The following is a 19,058-nucleotide window of genomic DNA, read 5'->3' as shown; positions in this document are numbered from 1 at the left end:
CTAAACATTCATGGATGCTACTTTACTACAAATAAATAATAAATGTGGAAATATGTATTTACTCATATGCTACAAAGTGCTGCAACAGACATACATGTATAGCTGTGTAGCGGGGTGACTACCTCGCTCCTGTCCTGAAGGGATTAAAGCAGCCCGGGAGAGGACTGTGAATAGGAAAAGCAGGCTGATTGGGAAAGCAGCCACAGCTGTGGCCAGCTTAATCTAATTCCACTTGGCCCTTATAAGAGGGCTGTGGGCCAGAAATGAAGACAGATACTCTTTCTAGCTTCCTAGAGAGAGAAGGACCTGGCTGCCTGGGAAGCTAAGAAGGGTACCTAGGGTGGAGCAGTGCTGGGGAAGGGCAGAGGGAGCTGGGGAGCTCCAGCCTATGAAAGGCCTACGGAAGGGTACTGGGGCTGCAGAGGGGCAGCCCAGAGATAGGCAGAGGCAGCTGGTTCAAACCCCCTTGCCAATGATGAGTGGTTCATAGACTGCAGTCTGCCCCAGGGAGCGGGGGCTAGATGGTGACTGGCAGTGGCCACTAAGGCAAGGTGGGGGAAGAGGGTTGGGGGATCCCCTAGGTGGGAGACTTGGATTGTGGGTTACTGCTGGGAAGGAACCCTAACAAGGAGGCTACCAGGGTCCGGGAGGGACACCGGGGCCAGCGGCAGGCGAGACGCCAGCCTGCAGAGGGCACTCCTGGCTGGAAGAGCTAATTTCCAGGATGACCGACAGGAGGCACCGCACCGGTGAGTCGTCGCCCCACAACAAGCAGACACAAGTAAATGTGAATTCTTATAAATATACCTTATGAACTAATTCATTCTTAAAAACTTTTATTTCTGCCCCACGCTGTTCTCAGCAGAACATACTATATGTTTAACATTTATTTCCATATTTGAAAGAATAAATTAATTAGTATGTCAAGAGTATACTAATGCAATTTAAATTACTATCTTGTAACAAAGACCAATGGTATGTAATTCAAAGGTAATAACAAAAGCAACAGAATTAGTAAATTATATTTTGTGTGTCAACTGGTAAATTGTGTCATGACAAATGTGAGAATTTTGTAAAACTGTGGTTATGGTGAAACAAGAGAAACTGAACTTCACCTGTATACTTTTTACACCAGCTCTGCAGAAGTATCTCTTGATCTCCAAATCAATTTCACAATTGCCAACAAAACTGAGGAAAAACAGAAAAACTACAGTACTGTATAAATGTTTTACATTTCTAGACTCTAAAATTGTGACACATTTAATTGCTAACCCCAACATTCTTTTCCCAATCAAACGAAACATTTCATATGAAACAGTTCTGGTTTTCAGAAACTATTATATTCTATATAAAAATAACTATAATTTTAAAGCACTAAGACAATTCTATTCTGAAGACAGATTATAAAATCAGATGGAAGAGGTGTACTCATCTTTAAAACTGTATGTAAAAGAGGAAAAAAGCAGAAAGTTATAGTCCTGGGAAATAATGGAAGTATTTATTATGAACACACCCTTCCTTTTAGGGGCACGTTATATGATTTTCTCATTCGTTGTATGGTGCCATGAGAAAACACTCAGACCTTGAGAAGTACCCTTGATTATTATAGGCAGAGCTAGTAGGGCCATCTCTTATTATAGTTGTCTGACACTTACAATTATAGGACCCTGTTTTCAGTTGCTTATAACTTTGCCAAATAAACTATTCGGGCTGAAGTTTTCTATGCTGTCTGAATTGTTTTGGAAAATTGTTCCGCCATTTTCATGAACAAGGTGGGAGGAGGGGGGCACAGTAATCTTGTTTTGCACATGTTAAATTTTTTGTTACCTTTAATTTAAAAAGCTCTAGCGCAAGAAGGATGCTGATAAATTAGAGAGGGTTCAGAGAAGAGCCACAATAATGATTAATGGATTAAAAACCATGCTTTTCATAGTGATAGACTCAAGGAGCTCAATCTATGTAGCTTAACAAAAGAAGATTAATAATGGGCTCTTCAATCTAGAGGAGAAATGTGTAACATGGTTCAATGGCTGGAAGCTGAAGCTAGACAAATTCAGACTGGGAATAAGGTGCAAATTTTTAATGGTGAGAGTAATTAAGCATGGGAGCAACATACCAAGGATGTCCATCACAGACAATTTTTAAATCCAGCTTGGATGTTTTTCTAAAAGATATGCTCTATGAATTATTTTTGGGAAGTTCTAAAGCTTGTGCTATACAGGAAGTCAGATTAGATGATCACAATGATCTCTGTGGCCTTAACATTTGACTCCCTCATAATTTGCAACAAGGTATTGGATGTTGGGAGGAGGTATCTTTAGATTTCCCCCACCCACATGAAAATCCACCCATGTATGCTTTTGATTAAAAAAAAAACAAAACATTCCACACATGCGCGGTAGAGACTTCAGGGATTTTAGCTGCTAAAATCGGTGAAGATTCTATCCCCACTGAGTTTACTCCAGCCCGGGCCTGAGGAGGACTTTCCCTGAAATTGCAGATGTTGTGGGCCATGACGAATCCTGAACTGACAGCAGGAAGCCTGTCTCTCCTGTCTTAATGACTTCTAGTAGGCACAGGCAGCATGGAGGACAAAGCTAACTGTTTCAAAAGCAGAGGGGTCAAGAACTGGATCTTGAGGGCAGGATGGATTGGGACAAGGAGCAGGTGTGAGGCAGGGGGAGAACTGAGTCTACAGCTGCAAGCCAAGGAAGGAGGCTACACCTGGGTGACAAAGAGACTAGACAGGGAGCCAGGAAAGGGGATAAAAGCATAGGTTGGGGGGACTGGGATTCAGTGTGAGGCTGCAATTGGGTGAGCAAAGAGAATGGAACAATGATGCAGGGCGGATGCTGAGACTGGACAAGGAGCTCAGGAAGAGAGGGATGTGGGTGGACGAGAAAAGCAGACTAGATGAAGACTTAGGGGAAGGAGTATGGACTGGCTGGGGAAGGAGACTGAGATGAGAAGCCTGAGGAATGGAGACAGGGACTGGGGCAAGGAGCTGGGGGTAAGGAAGTGACGTGACTGGAACAGGGACAGGTTGGAGGGTGTCAAGGCAGAAGGGGGTTACACTTAGGGGGAATGGGAAGAGGAGATTGTACCCACTAGATTACATTCCCCTCCAGAGCCAGGAATCTTGGATTCCGTTCTTGAGTCTCACCTTTCATCTTCTGTCAGCATATATCTGTGAAACCAACTGGCAAAGTATCCCATTCCTTTCTAGTGGTGGTCCACATAGAGGATGACAACTTACTTTTATTATCAATGACTCTGTTAAGTCAAGTGGAAAAGGTGGTGTGGTGGATCTAAAAGTTCCAGTATTGCCAAAGAACCATTTGAGCGCGCGCACACCCACCCCCGCCCCCCACAGTAAAAGAATGTTAAGCTTGAAAGTCAAGCAATCGAAAGTTAGGAAATGCCAGAATTAAGGTTGTATGTGCAACCTGAATTTGGCCACCTCATGCATATGCATTATAATACATTCTTTAATTACATAATCACTTATTATTTTTCCATAGAACCACTGCCTCATTCAGTGCAAAGAATGGATAGTGCTCATTTAGCTAGCTGTTCAATATTTTCTCTTCTTTGTTCAATAAAGGCCTTATTTATACTACACATTATTAAAACCTTGTTCTGAATACAGAATTATTAATTTCCTCATGGGCTTTTTGATGGCACTCCTCACTATAGTACTGGAGTGCTTCACATATTAATGAATTTATTTTCACTATACCCCTTTGAATATTACTATCCTCATTATGCAGATCAGAAGCTGAGAGACAGTAAGGTCAAAAATATCCACTAATTTTGGGTGCTCAATTTGACACACCTAGGACTTGATTTTTCACAGTACTTAGAATTATACAGCAATTTATAGTTTCAAAGCAGAGCTCCCACTGACTTCAGTTTTAGTTGTGTGTTCTCAGCACTCTGAAATTAGATCTCAGAATCTGAAATCATGCATCCAGAAATGACAGAACACACAACTAGTGATCACCTGTGAAATATTTGGTTTAAGTGACTTGTCTAGCATCACATAGGAACTCTGTGGCACATCCAGGGATACCATTTCCCAGGGCTGCATTCAACTGTCTTAACCATCTCTTCCAGCAATCCCCTGGCTCATTCACTACACACCTCTCAGCTAGAGCAACAGATAAAGCAGGGGTCCTACAGATTACAGCTTCCTTTACTACACAACCCTGATTTATCCCTAGAGCAGGTCCAGCTTGTGCGCTGAGTGAAACAAGGGTCCTGTGGAAAAAATAGTACTGAATCACATAATTCATACAAAACATTGTATCATAATGCATATGCTAAAAAGAGACCAAATTAAGGTTGTATGGGCAACTTTAATTCAGCCTTTCCTAATTTTTCAGTGCATGACTTTGCCTTCTTAAATATGTTTTTAAATATTGTGTGTGTGTGTGTGTGTAATATATTAGTTTTTGTCTTTGTGTGTGTTAAGAGTTTATCAAAACAAACTGGCCACTAGAAGTAAACAGCACCAAACTGGAAAAAATCAGTAACAACCTTTAATCTTAGAATATATTAGAGAAAACTTTGCCCTTTAACACGTTTTGCTGGGCCCATGTATATGCGACACAGTTAGGCTGTACCATCACCTACTATTTGGAGTCTCATTTAACAAGCACAGTTTATCTAATTGAGATCATAATGGTCCTGAAATATTTAAGACTACTTTAATTTGCAGATCACTAAAGTGACAGAGACATATCATAGTCTAATGGGGAACACTTTAATCCACAGCCTTTTGATTTCTTAGATATTCATCCTCTCGGTGTGTTCCATAAAAGTGCCTTGGGGGTTACTCATAGTATGAAAGAGGAGAATTAATAGACCATGAAGTGTACAGTTGCTTTATCTGGCAAGCCATAACAGTCATTAGTGAGTCAGTATCAGACAAACAGAAGGATTACTGACCTAATGGATTAACATCTCATTTAGATTTTTTTTTTTTTTTTGCTAACTTTTTCGGTACTTAAATGGCTCTCAAAGTTTGTGAGCCTTTCAAATAAATTTAAAAAAAAAAAACAATAATATTCTCCCTTCCACTTCCTTCTTTGCCACCAAGAAGCAGATTAAGAAAATGTAGCTGGGCTTACCTGAAAATTTCACTTTTTCAAATAATAAGGGCTTGTCTACTTGGGGAAGTTAGCATGCAGCAAGAGTGTCAATTTACAGCACACTATCTACTCTGCATTACATTTTCATATAAGAATATAAGAACTGTCATACTGGATCAGACCAAAGGTCCATCTAGCTCAGTATCCTGTCTTCTGACAGTGGCCAATGCCAGGTGCCCCAGAGGGAATGAACAGAACAGGTAACCATCAAGGGATCCATCCCGTTGCCCATTCCAAGATTCTAGCAAACAAAGGCTAGGGACATCATCCGTGTCCATCCTGGCTAATAGCCATTGATGGCCTATCCTCCATGAATGTATCTAGTTCTTCTTTGAACCCTGTTATAGTCTTGGCCTTCACAACATCCTCTGGCAAAATGCTCCACAGGTTGACTGTGCGTTATGTGAAGAAATACTTCCTTTTATTTGTTTTAAACCTGCTGCCTATTAATTTTCATTTGGTGACCGCTAGTTCTTGTGTTATGAGGTGTAAATAACACTTCCTTATTTACTTTCTCCACACCCATCATGATTTTTTTAGACCTATCATATTCTCCCTTATTCGGCTCTTTTCCAAGCTGAAAAGTACCAACCTTATTAATCTCTCCTCATACAGAAGCTGTTCCATATCCCCAATCCTTTTTGTTGCCCTTTCTGAACCATTTCCAATTCCAATATATATTTTTTGAGATGGGGTGACCACATCTGCACTAATTATTCAAGATGTGGGCATACCAGGGATTTACATAGAGGCAATATGATATTTTCTGTCTTATTATGGACCCTTACAGGCACTAAAAGTGCCATTGGCCAATTTAGCTTAGTACATTTTTAGGGCTTGTTTCAAGAGCAAGTTACTGCACAGCAAGCCAGGTAAATAAAAATCAACGATAAAAAAAAATTGGATCTTTTTAAATTTAAATTGCTTTTTTCCTCAAAGCATTTTATCAAAAAAAATCTGATCTAAGAGTTTTATTATATAATATATAGAAGTAAGAAATAACAGACCTCAACCCTATTATCCCTCTGCAAATTTGTGTACACAGAGTCAATCCCTTACCTCTCTAAAGGTACAAAGCTTCAAGAAATTAAATTAATAGAGGATGGTTGGGGGTGGAATAGATCTGGACAAGGGGAAGAAGTCTAGAGATAAATGTGAGAAGGGAGGGACAGGAAGTAGAAACAAAAGTGAAACTGTTTGAGCAGCATATTCCAGAAGTCTCGAGGTCTTCCTGAGTTTAGCCTCCATTGATTTGAGATTTACCATACCATTCGCTCACTAGAAGGGAAAACCTGTAACGGCAGCAGGCTGTAAGAGAGACCCAGTTTGGGAATAAGAACCATTCAAGAAATATGTTTGCTGATGATGTTTTAAAGAAAGTCACACCAGTAAACTAGTGGAAGTGACTTAAGCACTTGGATTCAGAGACTGTTGAAGTGATAATCGCACTTAACAGCAATAGTTTCTTCTGCCAGTGTAGAAAGAATATTTTCTTCCTTTGGACTAATTCATTCCAAATTGAGAAATTGTTTGGGACCTGGAAAAGCAGGAAAGCTTGTTTTTCTTTTCCAGATTATGAACAAACAGGAAAATGAAGGTGAAGACAACTGAGTTAGCTGCAGAAGCCAATATTTTTTAAGTTTCTCATATTAACCTGGCTGACATAGTCGATTTGATTTTTAATATTAATATTTCATTTAACTATTTTAGTTAAACAATTTTAACAAAAACAAACCTGATTTTAAAAAACTTGAATGTTTAACTAAATTCAAAAAATCATATGCTTGTTTTGTTAAAATATTATGTTTGCTGTTAAAGAAATAAATCCAGAATACAAAATGTTGTTGTTTTAGTTAAATAAAACAATTTAAATGTCTGTCTGTCTGATGTTCTCCGAATACAGTATGGCAAGAAAATCCTGCAAATGTTAATGATTAACCTGTTGAACTGGAGATAGTGACTTCATAAATATCAGCTTCAGTTACCTTTGGTAAATAAAATAAAATAACCAAACAATCATTTTCTGATATACCTGTAAAACTAATCTGAAAAGTTTTCAAAATAAATCACTTTAAACAGGGCTGGCTCCAGGCACCAGCGTTCCAAGCAGGTGCTTGGGGCGACAGTTAGAAAGGGGTGGCAGTGTTTCCGCAGCGGTAGCAATTTGGCGGCAGCCCCTCTGTCCCGCCGGCCGCAGCAGCAATTCAGTGGCAGCTTCTCCGTCTTGCCGTCTGTGGCAGCAGTTTTTTTCACTGCTTGGGGCGGCAAAAACTGTAGAGCTGGCCCTGACTTTAAAAATGCATAGTGTGTACCTTCTAAAATGTGTACCTACGCTTCTATAATGTGTACCTACACCTATCTCTGAGTTGTGAAGAATACGTATTAAGGTTATAACAAGCAACAAGAATGTACTTTTATGTAGAAATCCAAGATTAAATAGTCTTCCTGACTAGTGATTTAAATCAATTTGATTTAAATCAACCCACCCTGACAGCAAGCCAAGGTGTGACTCTACAGTCCCATGCAGACACTGCTACAGCACAGTGAAATCTGCAGAGCAGGGCTTAGCATGCTGCTACATCAAAATGTAATACTCCAAGCTGCACTCCAGGACTTTCATTGCATTGTACCACTGTTCATATGGAACCTCACTGTGCAGCAAGCTGGTGTGCAAAGATTTACTTCCTGGCTTGCAATACAGTAGTTTGCTGCACAGATAAGCCCGAGAGTGAATTAAGGTAAAGGTCACAAAGGCACTTTTAGTGTGCAGTAAGAATGTCTACACAGGGAGTTAGTGGAGAGTAGCCAGCGTACTGTAAATACACCCTCGCTGGTTGAGCTCTAACTTTCCAGGTAGACAAGCCCCAAAGTCCACAGATCCATTTCACTGGGTACTTCAGCCTGCTTGCACCTTGAGCAGAACCAGATTTGTCAATCACTGGCAACAGAGAAGTGCCCCATCTCCTGATGCACCCTCCAGCTGAGGAAACTTCCACAGCCAGGATAATTCAAATCTACTTTCCTAAATTCGACTCTGTTAAGTACATCTTATGGAAAACATTTCTCCTATTCCAGAGCACAGTAAATTCTACATAACAACAAACTCAAATCCTTGTATGTTAATTTTCATCTTTATACGGGATCATTAGTTTGTCCCAAGGTGAGCCAGATCCTACACAAAGAAAGAAAAATTTCAGATAAGCACAGATAAATTTTCCTATTCTTCATGCTAAGGTATACAGATATGTTTCCAGGATGGGAAACAGGATTATTCTTTAAATTTGGACAAACAAAATGAGGCAGATTACATATAAATCACTGCTCGCTTTGCCTGGGCACAAAGGCCTTAAGAAGACTTCTGCCAAAACAAAGGAAATTACATTGGCTAAGATTGTATGAGGAATATGCAGTATGTGTTTAACTAAAGGCCATCTATCAAATCTCAGTACAGGACACATGAATATCCTGCTCTGAGATTATTAGTGCTTGTAAAAGCCCTGGACTCTGATGCTAAACTAAAGGAGGAATATTTCTTTAAGTGAATGAATATTATGACAGTTCTGAGGACTATCAGACAGAATTATATTGGGGAAGTTCTATGGCCTGTGTTACACAGATGATCACAATGGTCCCTTCTGGCCTTGTAATCTATGGAAGGGTTCAATCTGTGCTGTAAAGAATGAGGTTCCAACGTCATGCTGTATGACCTTGGGGCGTTGGAATAAAGTTGCTGCTCTGAAGAAGTTTTTAAAGTCGGAATTCATAAAAAACTTCCTTTACTGAACATGCTGAGAACATCAGACTACAGAGACCTGAACTTTTTGTCTGGACACTCTTACACTGCCATAATAAGGCCTCCTGGAGGAAATGAAGGCTATGTTCACCGATTTAATGTGGTAGCTAAACTATGGACTTTGCAACATCCAGTAGAATAAATTCTACTTGTTTTCTCTTTTAGGGTCCATGAGAGTAATAAACCCACTACATCTAAGTATTCATCTTAAGCCTGTTTGTTCCTGGATGAAGGAATAGTCTTGCAATAGCAGACGTCCTCCGTGAGATACAGACGTCTGAAAATTCATTGCTAGGTTAATCAAGATTGAAAGCCAGAAAGACAAATAGTATCACTATGGCTCTCTCACTTCTACAAAAACACAAGAATGGCCATACTGGGTCAGACTAATGGTCCATCTAGCCCAGTATCCTGTCTTCGGAATTGGCCGATGCCAGATGCTTCAGAGGGAATTAACAGAACAGGCTATCACTTAGTGATCCATCCCCTATCATCCACTCCCAACTTCTAGCAATCAGAGACTAAGGCAATGATCCCCAAACTTTTTACCTCTCATCTACCCTTATCTTGTCTATGGCCCCAGAATCAGGACCAGGAGTGGGGCTGCGTCTCCAGGAGTGGGGGATGCGGACGGGGTAAGAGGGCTAAGGCTGGGGGCGGGGCTGGGAGTGGAGCCCCAGGCACGGTGCTGGCAGCCAGGGAATTGGGATGACTTGTCATTTTAGAAAAATTCAAGTTATTTTTGAATTGTGTATTCATAAAGCAAAAACTTACAGACTGCTTTAGGTAATGACTATATGCACAATTATATTAAGATATTACATTTGCTTAAAGAACTGAGAATGACCTAACAAATTCAGTTCTAAAAACCCCAATAACAATAATGCAGAACCAAATAAACAAATCATAAATTCTAAAATATTTTTATAATGGACTTATATGATAATAAATAAATAGGATTACCTGATCTGAAGATCCAAAATGATCTGTCTTTTATCTACGTTTTCAGTGTACACTTTTACACCATTGATCCGAAGTGGCTGAAACAATAACAACAGGGTGTCCATTTAAAGACGTTAAACTTCCTTCAAAAATTTGTCATGTTTTGAACCTTATCTTTAACAGAAGGATTAGTATTGATTAACATAAATAAAGTTGCAGCAGGAATTGCTTACATATTTATTATCTACATTATTTCACCAAAGCATTACTAAAAAATGCAATTTAAAACATTTGTCAATTTAACACAGTGAAGTAGGAGGGGAAATTTACTGGCCACTTATGCAGCTTAATCAAAGTGCTGCCATGCTGTATCTCGACAAACCTTGCGAGACCATTCCTGGAAACAGCATCCAGGGCGTAGGTTTCAGGCTTTACCCACATATTTTATGCTAAGCCTTTGTTCCGCTTAAAAATCTCTTTCCTGCTTGATAGGGGACATCACTAATTCTCTCCCCACGTCCCCAAAAAAGAAACGTCCCATCACTTCCTTTATCAGGCTTGTTAAAACAGCAGCATTGAATGGAAGCTGACACGAATCATATGCAATTTAGAATACTACAACTCATTCATATCAACCAGTGTGGGGAAACTGTGACATAGGAGCCTCAAGAATATTTTTTTTTGCCCACAGAGTCTGCAAAGTTTTCAGCTCTTGCTGACCTCAGAAGTGAAAGAGAGAGATTCAAACTTTAATACCCTTGTATAGCAGAGTACTGCAATTGGGCCGGTCTACACCAGGTCTGAGAACAATTAAGAAATTAGACACACACTCTGATGAGGCTAAGCATATCGTTCTGTTTAATGTTCTTTAATGACTGTTTTTATAGATTTTTATCTTGGCTGTTTGTAAGTGAGGAAGAATCCTTCCTTACAACTCACAGCAAACTATATAATTAGAACTAGTTCACTAACCAATGTTTCCATTTTAGATTTTTCTAAAATAACTAAAGTACATCATGAAAAGACTCATTTATGGAAGTTTAAACTTCAACTTTTTTAGTAAAAAGAAAAGGAGTACTTGTGGCACCTTAGAAACTAACCAATTTATTTGAGCATAAGCTTTCATGAGCTCAAATAAATTGGTTAGCCTCTAAGGTGCCACAAGTACTCCTTTTCTTTTTGCGAATACAGACTAACAGCTGCTACTCTGAAACTTTTTTAGTGGAAAGGTAGGATTCCAAGACATTGAAGCTTGGGCTAATTTGAATTGATTTTATAGTTCTATATTGTATTAAAAGGATATGCTAGAATTAATTATGTAAAAATACATGTTCTGTATCTTTCTTTCTGAAGGTCTTTTACAATTCTTGAATGATACGTATTCTTATTAGAGAAGACAAAGAGCCATCTTGCTATAGCCTCTCTCGGTACAAGTAAGAATGTTAATTTTGCCCATGTGCAACTCCTGTGAGTGTGCACACTGAGGGTATGTCTACACGACGAAATTAGGTCGAATTTATAGAAGTCGATTTTGTAGAAAGCGTTTTTATACAGTCAATTGTGTGTCCTCACACAAAAGCTCTAAGTGCATGCAGTCAGCAGAGTGTGTCCACAGTACCAAGGCAACTGTCTACTTCCGGAGTGTTGCACTGTGGGTAGCTATCCCACAGTTCCCGCAGTCTCCGCCGCCCATTTGAATTCTGGGTAGAAATCCCAGTGCCTGATGGGGCTAAAACATTGTCACGGGTGGTTCTGGGTACATATAGTCAGGCCCCCCCTTCTCTCCCTCCTTCCGTGAAAGGAAGGGCAGACAATCGTTTTGCACCTTTTTTCTTGAGTTACCTGTGTAGACGCCATACCATGGCAAGCATAGAGCCCGCGCAGTTAACCATCACCGTATGTCTCCTGGATGCTGGCAGACGCGGTACTGCATTACTACACAGCAGCAGTTTATTGCCTTTTGGCAGCAGACAGTGCAGTATGACTGGTAGCCATCGTCGACGTAGTCCTGGGTACTCTTTTAACTAACTCGATGAGGTCAGGGGTACCTGGGCAAACATGGGAGTGACTCAGCCAGGTCATTTCCCTTTTAAGTTTTGTCTCATGGCGATTGAGTCCTACCGGCAGTGCACTGTCTTTTAATCAGCAGCCAGCAGAAGATGATGACCAGCAGTCATACTGCACCATCTTCCGCCAAGCACCCAGGAGATGACGATGGCTAGCTGTCGTACTGCACAGTCTGCTGCCAGCAAGATGTATAAAGATAGATGAAGTGGCTCAAAACAAGAAATAGACTATATTTGTTTTGTATTCATTTTCTCCTCCCTCCCTCCGTGAAACCAATGGCCGGATAAACCCAGTTTTGAGTTCTATCCTTGAGGGGCCATTCAGTTTCTTGAAAAGCCACCCCCTTTATTGATTTTAATTCCCTGTAAGCCAACCCTGTAAGCCACGTCATCAGTCGCCCCTCCCTCCGTCAGGGCAATGGCAGACAATTGTTCCGAGCCTTTTTTCTGTGCAGACACCATACCACAGCAAGCATGGGAGCCGCTCAGATCACTTTGACAATTAGGAGCACATTAAACACCACGTGCATTATCCAGCAGTATATGCAGCACCAGAACCCGCCAAAGCGAAACCGGGCGAGTAGGCGACGTCAGCGCGGTGACGAGAGTGATGAGGACATGGACACAGACTTCTCTCAAAGCACGGGCCCTGGCAATGTGGGCATCATGGTGCTAATGGGGCAGGTTCATGCGGTGGAACGCCAATTCTGGGCTCGGGAAACAAGCACAGACTGGTGGGACCGCATAGCATTGCAGGTCTGGGACGATTCCCAGTGGCTCCGAAACTTTTGCATGCGTAAGGGCACTTCCATGGAACTTTGACTTGCTTTCCCCTGCCCTGAGGCGCAATACTACCAAGATGAGAGCAGCCCTCACAGTTGAGAAGTGAGTGGCAATAGCCCTGTGGAAGCTTGCAATGCTAGACAGCTACCCGTCAGTCAGGAATCAATTTGGAGTGGGCAAATCTACTGTGGGGGTTGCTGTGATGCAAGTAGCCAACGCAATCAAAGATCTGCTGATATCAAGGGTAGTGACCCTGGGAAATGTGAAGGTCATAGTGGATGGCTTTGCTGCAATGGGATTCCCTAACTGTAGTGGGGCCACAGACGGAACCCATATCCCTATCTTGGCACCGGAGCACCAAGCCGGCAAGTACATAAACCGCAAGGGGTCCTTTTCAATAGTGCTGCAAGCACTGGTGGATCACAAGGCACGTTTCACCAACATCAACATGGGATGGCCGGGAAAGGTACATGACGCTCGCATCTTCAGGAACTCTGGTCTGTTTCAAAAGCTGCAGGAAGGGACTTTATTCCCAGACCAGAAAATAACTGTTGAGGATGTTGAAATGCCTATAGTTATCCTTGGGGACCCAGCCTACCCCTTAATGCCATGGCTCATGAAGCCGTACACAGGTAGCCTGGACAGTAGTCAGGAGCCGTTCAACTACAGTTGAACTACAGCTGTTCAACTACAAGTGCAGAATGGTGGTAGAATGTGCATCTGGATGTTTAAAAGTGCGCTGGTGCAGTTTACTGACTTGCTTAGACCTCAGCGAAACCAATATTCCCATTGTTCTTACTGCTTGCTGTGCACTTCACAATATCTGTGAGAGTAAGGGGAGATGTTTATGGTGGGGTGGGAGGTTGAGGCAAATCGCCTGGCTGCTGGTTACGCGCAGCGAGACACCGGGGCGGTTAGAAGAGCACAGGAGGGCGCGGTGCGCCTCAGAGAAGCTTTGAAAACCAGTTTCATGACTGGCCAGGCTACGGTGTGAAAGTTCTGTTTGTTTCTCCTTGATGAAACCCCACCCCCTTGGTTCACTCTACTTCCCTGTAAGCTAACCACCCTCTCCTCCCCTCTTCGATCACCGCTTGCAGAGGCAATAAAGTCATTGTTGCTTCACATTCATACATTCTTTATTAATTCATCACACAAATAGGGGGATAACTACCAAGGTAGCGTAGGAGAAGTGGTGGTGGAGAGAAGCACCAGGAGGGGTGGTGGAGGAGGGAAGGACAAGGCCACACAGCACTTTAAAACTTATTGAATGCCAGCCTTCTGTTGCTTGGGCAATCCTCTGGGGTGGAGTTGCTGGGTGGCCGGAGGCCCCCCACCGCGTTCTTGGGCGTCTGGGTGAGGAGGCTATGGAACTTGGGGAGGTGGGTGGTTGGTTACACAGGGGCTGTAGCGGCGGTCTGTGCTCCTGCTGCCTTTCCTGCAGCTCAACCATACACTGGAGCATATTAGTTTGATCCTCCAGCAGCCTCAGCATCGAGTCCTGCCTCCTCTCATCATGCTGCCGCCACCTTTCAGCTTCAGCCCTCTCTTCAGCCCGCCACCTCTCCTCCTGGTCTTTTTGTGCTTTCCTGCACTCTGACATTGTCTGCCTCCAGGCATTTGTCTGCGCTCTGCAGAGTGTGAGGACAGCATGAGGTCAGAGAACATTTCATCACGAGTGCGTTTTTTTCACCTTCTGATCTTCGCTAGCCTCTGGGAAGGAGAAGATCCTGTGATCCTTGAAACACATGCAGCTGGTGGAGAAATAAAAGGGACAGTGGTATTTAAAAAGACACATTTTATAGAACAATGGGTACACTCTTTCACGGTAAACCTTGCTGTTAACATTACATACATAGCACATGTGCTTTCGTTCCAAGGTCGCATTTTGCCTCCCCCCAGCGTGTGGCTAGCACCTCCCCATGGCTAACAGCGAGGAACATTCCTGCTCAGCCACAGGCAAACAACCCAGCAGGAACGGGCACCTCTGAATGTCCCCTTAAGAAAAGCACCCTATTTCAACCAGGTGACCATGAATGATATCACTCTCCTGAGGATAACACAGAGAGATAAAGAACAGATGTTGTTTGAATGCCAGCAAACATACACTGCCATGCTTTGTTCTACAATGATTCCTGAGTACGTGGTACTGGCCTGGAGTGGTGAAGTGTCCTACCATGGTGGATGGAATAAGGCTGCCCTCCCCAGAAACCTTTAGCAAAGGCTTTGGGAGTACATTCAGGAGAGCCGCAAATGCCAGGGCAAATTAATCATTAAACATGCTTGCTTTTAAACCGCGTATAGTATTTTAAAAAGGTACACTCACCCGAGGTCCCTTCTCCACCTGGCAGGTCCGGGAGGCAGGCTTGGGTGGGTTTGGGGGGTACTGGCTCCAGGTCCAGGGCGAGAAACAATTCCTGCCTGTTGGGAAAACCAGTTTCTCCACTTGCTTGCTGTGAGCTATCATCTTCCTCATCCCCAAAACTTGCTTCCATGTTGCCTCCACCTCCATTGAAGGAGTCAAACAGCACGGCTGGGGTAGTGGTGGCTGAACCCCCTAAAATGGCATGCAGCTCATCATAGAAGCGGCTTGTTTTGGGCTCTGACCCAGAGCGGCCGTTCGCCTCTCTGGTTTTCTGGTAGGCTTGCCTCAGCTTCTTAAGTTTCACGCGGCACTGCTTCAGGTCCTTGTTATGGCCTCTGTCCTTCATGCCCTGGGAGATTTTGACAAATGTTTTGGCATTTCGAAAACTGGAACGGAATTCTGATAGCACAGATTCCTCTCTCCATACAGCGATCAGATCCCGTACCTCCTGTTCGGTCCATGCTGGAGCTCTTTTGCGATTCTGGGACTCCATCATGGTCACCTCTGTTGATGAGCTCTGCATGGTCACCTCTGTTGATGAGCTCTGCATGGTCACCTGCAGCTTGCCATGCTGGCCAAACAGGAAATTGAAATTCAAAAGTTCGCGGGCCTTTTCCTGTCTCCCTGGCCAGTGCATCTGAGTTGAGAGTGCTGTCCAGAGCGGTCAAAATGGAGCACTCTGGGATAGCTCACGGAGGCCAATGCCATCTAATTGTGTCCACAGTACCCCAAATTTGACCCAGCAAGGCCGATTTCAGTGCTAATCCCCTTGTCGGGAGTGGAGTAAGGAAATCGATTTTAAGAGCCCTTTAAGTCAAAAAAAAAAAAGGGCTTCGTCGTGTGGATGGGTGCAGGGTTAAATCGATTTAACGCTGCTAAATTCGAGCTCAACTCCTAGTTTAGACCAAGGCTGAGGGCACATATGCACAACTTAGTTGTCTGAATTGGAATTTAGCCAGAATGTAAGGGTTAACCTCCAGGATTCTTTAGATATTACAATATCAGTCTTGTCTTTATTCCATTCCTTATCAGAGCCTCAGTTTTGTGTCCCAAATGAAAGACAGCATATTCAACATCACAGGGTTCTGCTCCTGACCTTGCACCACTCACAACACCATGCTCAGACACTGATTCAGTACTGACACAGATGGAAGAGTCCCACCTATTAATTAACATCACTTCCTGGGGTTTTCCTTTCCTGGATCTCTTCAATCGAAGAGCTGACCTTGTTCAGCTTATACTTTATTATTTACTATTTATATTAGAAATGCACCTTAAGATACCAAGTGAAATCAGGGTTCACTGCGCTGTACAAGCACACAGTAAGATTCTCTGCCTCAAACTTTACAATCTAAAAAGACAAGACAGATAAAAGTTGGAGGAAAGAAAGCATTATCATCCCCATTTTACAGATGGGGAATGAAGTCAGAGAGTCTGATCGACATCACCAGGGAGACTGTAGCAGCACTTGAAGTTGAACTCAGATCTCCTGAGTCCCAGTGGGCAGGCTGGGAGAAAAGGAGCAGCAAGCACTTTGAAATCCCCACTGGAAACCATTCTTCACATTCATGATAGCTTGGAAGAACAATGTAGGACGTTTTCACACACAAAAAGTATATTCAAGTTAATGTTTAAAGTCAAATTTACACAAGTTAAGAAGGAAGGTACTGTATATCTGGGGTCAGGCTTGGGTTATGAGGGATTACAAGTGTTGGTTACAAGGTTAATAAGATATGTACATAGTACATAACAGGCATAGACTCAGATTGGGGAGCAGGAGTTTTTTTAAAAACGACAGTGGATAAGTGATCTCAGGTACGCCACCCATAGAATGTATTTAGACTCCAAGTCAATATTGGTGTAGTGAATAAGTACACGGGTGGGGTGCATCCCTTGGTTTATCAGGGAAAGAAGGAAGTGGGTTATTTCTCTGACCGGTGTTCTCAATTACTTGACCTGGTACTGACGGTGTCCAGTGATGTGCTCCATGATACTACATCCTCAACTGCTCTACAGCTCCACTTGACACAGATGAGCATAAGCATATTGGTTGCTCTAAGCCATCTTTGTATTTCCCCAAAGGCTACTGGAGGTCATTCTAGCCTTTGTTGTAATTCAAAGCAGTCTCAGAGCAGCTCAATTTCATTTGGATGGAACAATCCCTAAGGGCTCCACAGCTGGGGACTGCTAGAAGGCAGCATGCTCTGGCCATGCCATGTCTTCTCTGCAAGCCAGAGATTCACCCTTACCAGAGGAATACCCAGCTGACTGTTGAGGAAGCTGTACAGACCATTTGTGTCACTGACATAGTGCAAAGTGGCCAGAGCAGTGGCCAGGATCTGATCCTTTTAATTATCAGCATTGAAGTTCTAAGAAATAGAAATACAAACAAACCAAAACTATCAAAGAAGCAACAGAAGTCTTCTGAAAAGCTCCTGACAGACCAGCAGAGAGAGGAATTTTGGTGTGTTCCGCAACTTTGAGTTAAAGTGGCAATATGAATCAGGATCCTATCCTTAAAGTTCAATGAATACATAAGCAAGACTTCATTCTCTCTAAATTAGACTTGAAGTATGCTGTCAAATATTTTCTCTACATTGTTACCTCTATATCTGAGCTTCTCCTATGACTTACACTGGAGGCTGAGACCAAATTCATTCATTCATTTAAACTCATTGAAGTCAATAGAGAAATTTGAGGCATGAATTTGACTTTCAAACACTGTCAGATTCATGAAAAGGGGAAGGGTAATATTTGTTCAAGATAAGGGGGAAGAAAATGGTAAGCATCAATTTTTGAATGCTCAAAAAGCTTGCTACACAAGTTCTCATATATGCTTTACAATCTTTTTATTTTTTGTTTTTGCTTCACCATAGCTTCATTATACTAGCAATCAGCCACCTAACCAACCACAAGGAGACATTAATAGCCACACCATACAAGACTGGAATGAAGATTCAGCTGTGTAAGGAAACAAGGGTGAGGGTAATTCCTTCTTCAAGAACGTAACTCACAGTAGTGTAGTACTGTAGCACAACAGTAGCATTATACATACTCAACCAACGTACTAGTGCTCCCCACTGAAATCATAGGCCTCACACTAGTCTTTTTTTCCCAAAATTTGTTACCAGTGGGATCAGCAGTGATTTTTTTTTTAATTAACAAAGCAAATAAGATTCCTCCACCTAAAGTATCATTTAAGCCTACTGAGTTAATTTAAAAAGGTATTAGTGAGAGGCTTACATTTAATTATGTTAATATCAGAATCCTTTAAGATTAAGGATTACTGTCTTTGCCATTCTCTCACAAGTGGGATAATCTTTCCACAACGGTGATCCTAGATCAAAAGGCAGCATTAAATTTGCCTCTCAAGTCTCACACATTTGCATTTTATTATTTAATATTTATATTATATTATAGTAGCACCTAGAGGCCCTTAACAGGACCTCATTGTGCTGGGTGTTGCACAAACATTCAAAGACATTCTCTGCCCCCAAGAATTTACAATCAAATGTCACCAAAAGGCCTTACTTGTGTAACTTTAATGTATCATGTTAAAAAAGCAAGAGAGACACACATTTAAAAACTCATAAGTTAAAAGAAACTGACCTGGTGACCTATATCAATCTTTGTGAAACTGAAGGTACTAAAGTGGTTGTTTGCTCCTCTCACAGCTGGTTCTATTGTTTCTCTGAAAAGTTTCTCAATAAACTGGCAAATAAAAGGCCACAAGTGTTTTACAGTCTGAGGAGAAAGAAAGAAAGATTATACTGAACAGTTAAAAACATACACATTTGCATTGTTTCAACACGCATCAGTGAAGAAAGTCTTCAAGGCAAAAGATTTTTTAAAATACAGTACAACTCTTCTCTCTGCCGTTTGCCAAGAGAGCCCTCCCTTCTGCATTTCCTACCACATGGAAGAGCCTTCTTGGACTAGCGTCTTAATTCTCCATCTAT

The 19,058-nt window shown here is 42.1% G+C and overlaps 1 protein-coding gene across 4 annotated transcripts in view; it reads right to left on the bottom strand.

The window, feature by feature from the left end:
* Positions 1-19,058, bottom strand: part of ESYT2 (extended synaptotagmin 2) — a 130,144-nt gene that overhangs the window by 70,672 nt on the left and 40,414 nt on the right. For all 4 annotated transcript variants that reach the window (XM_048837635.2, XM_075125987.1, XM_048837636.2 and 1 more), the window contains exons 3-5: positions 18,709-18,843; positions 9,910-9,986; positions 1,116-1,188 (exon numbers count right to left, since the gene is read on the bottom strand). In XM_048837635.2, the coding sequence (XP_048693592.1) occupies positions 1,116-1,188; positions 9,910-9,986; positions 18,709-18,843 (285 nt within the window). The remainder of the gene's footprint in view (positions 1-1,115; positions 1,189-9,909; positions 9,987-18,708; positions 18,844-19,058) is intronic.

This window comes from Caretta caretta, chromosome 2, assembly GCF_965140235.1.
Source record: "Caretta caretta isolate rCarCar2 chromosome 2, rCarCar1.hap1, whole genome shotgun sequence".
NCBI classification, from domain to species: domain Eukaryota; kingdom Metazoa; phylum Chordata; order Testudines; family Cheloniidae; genus Caretta; species Caretta caretta.
Note: the sequence above shows the minus strand (reverse complement) of the source record. Positions and strands in the feature narration are given on the sequence as shown.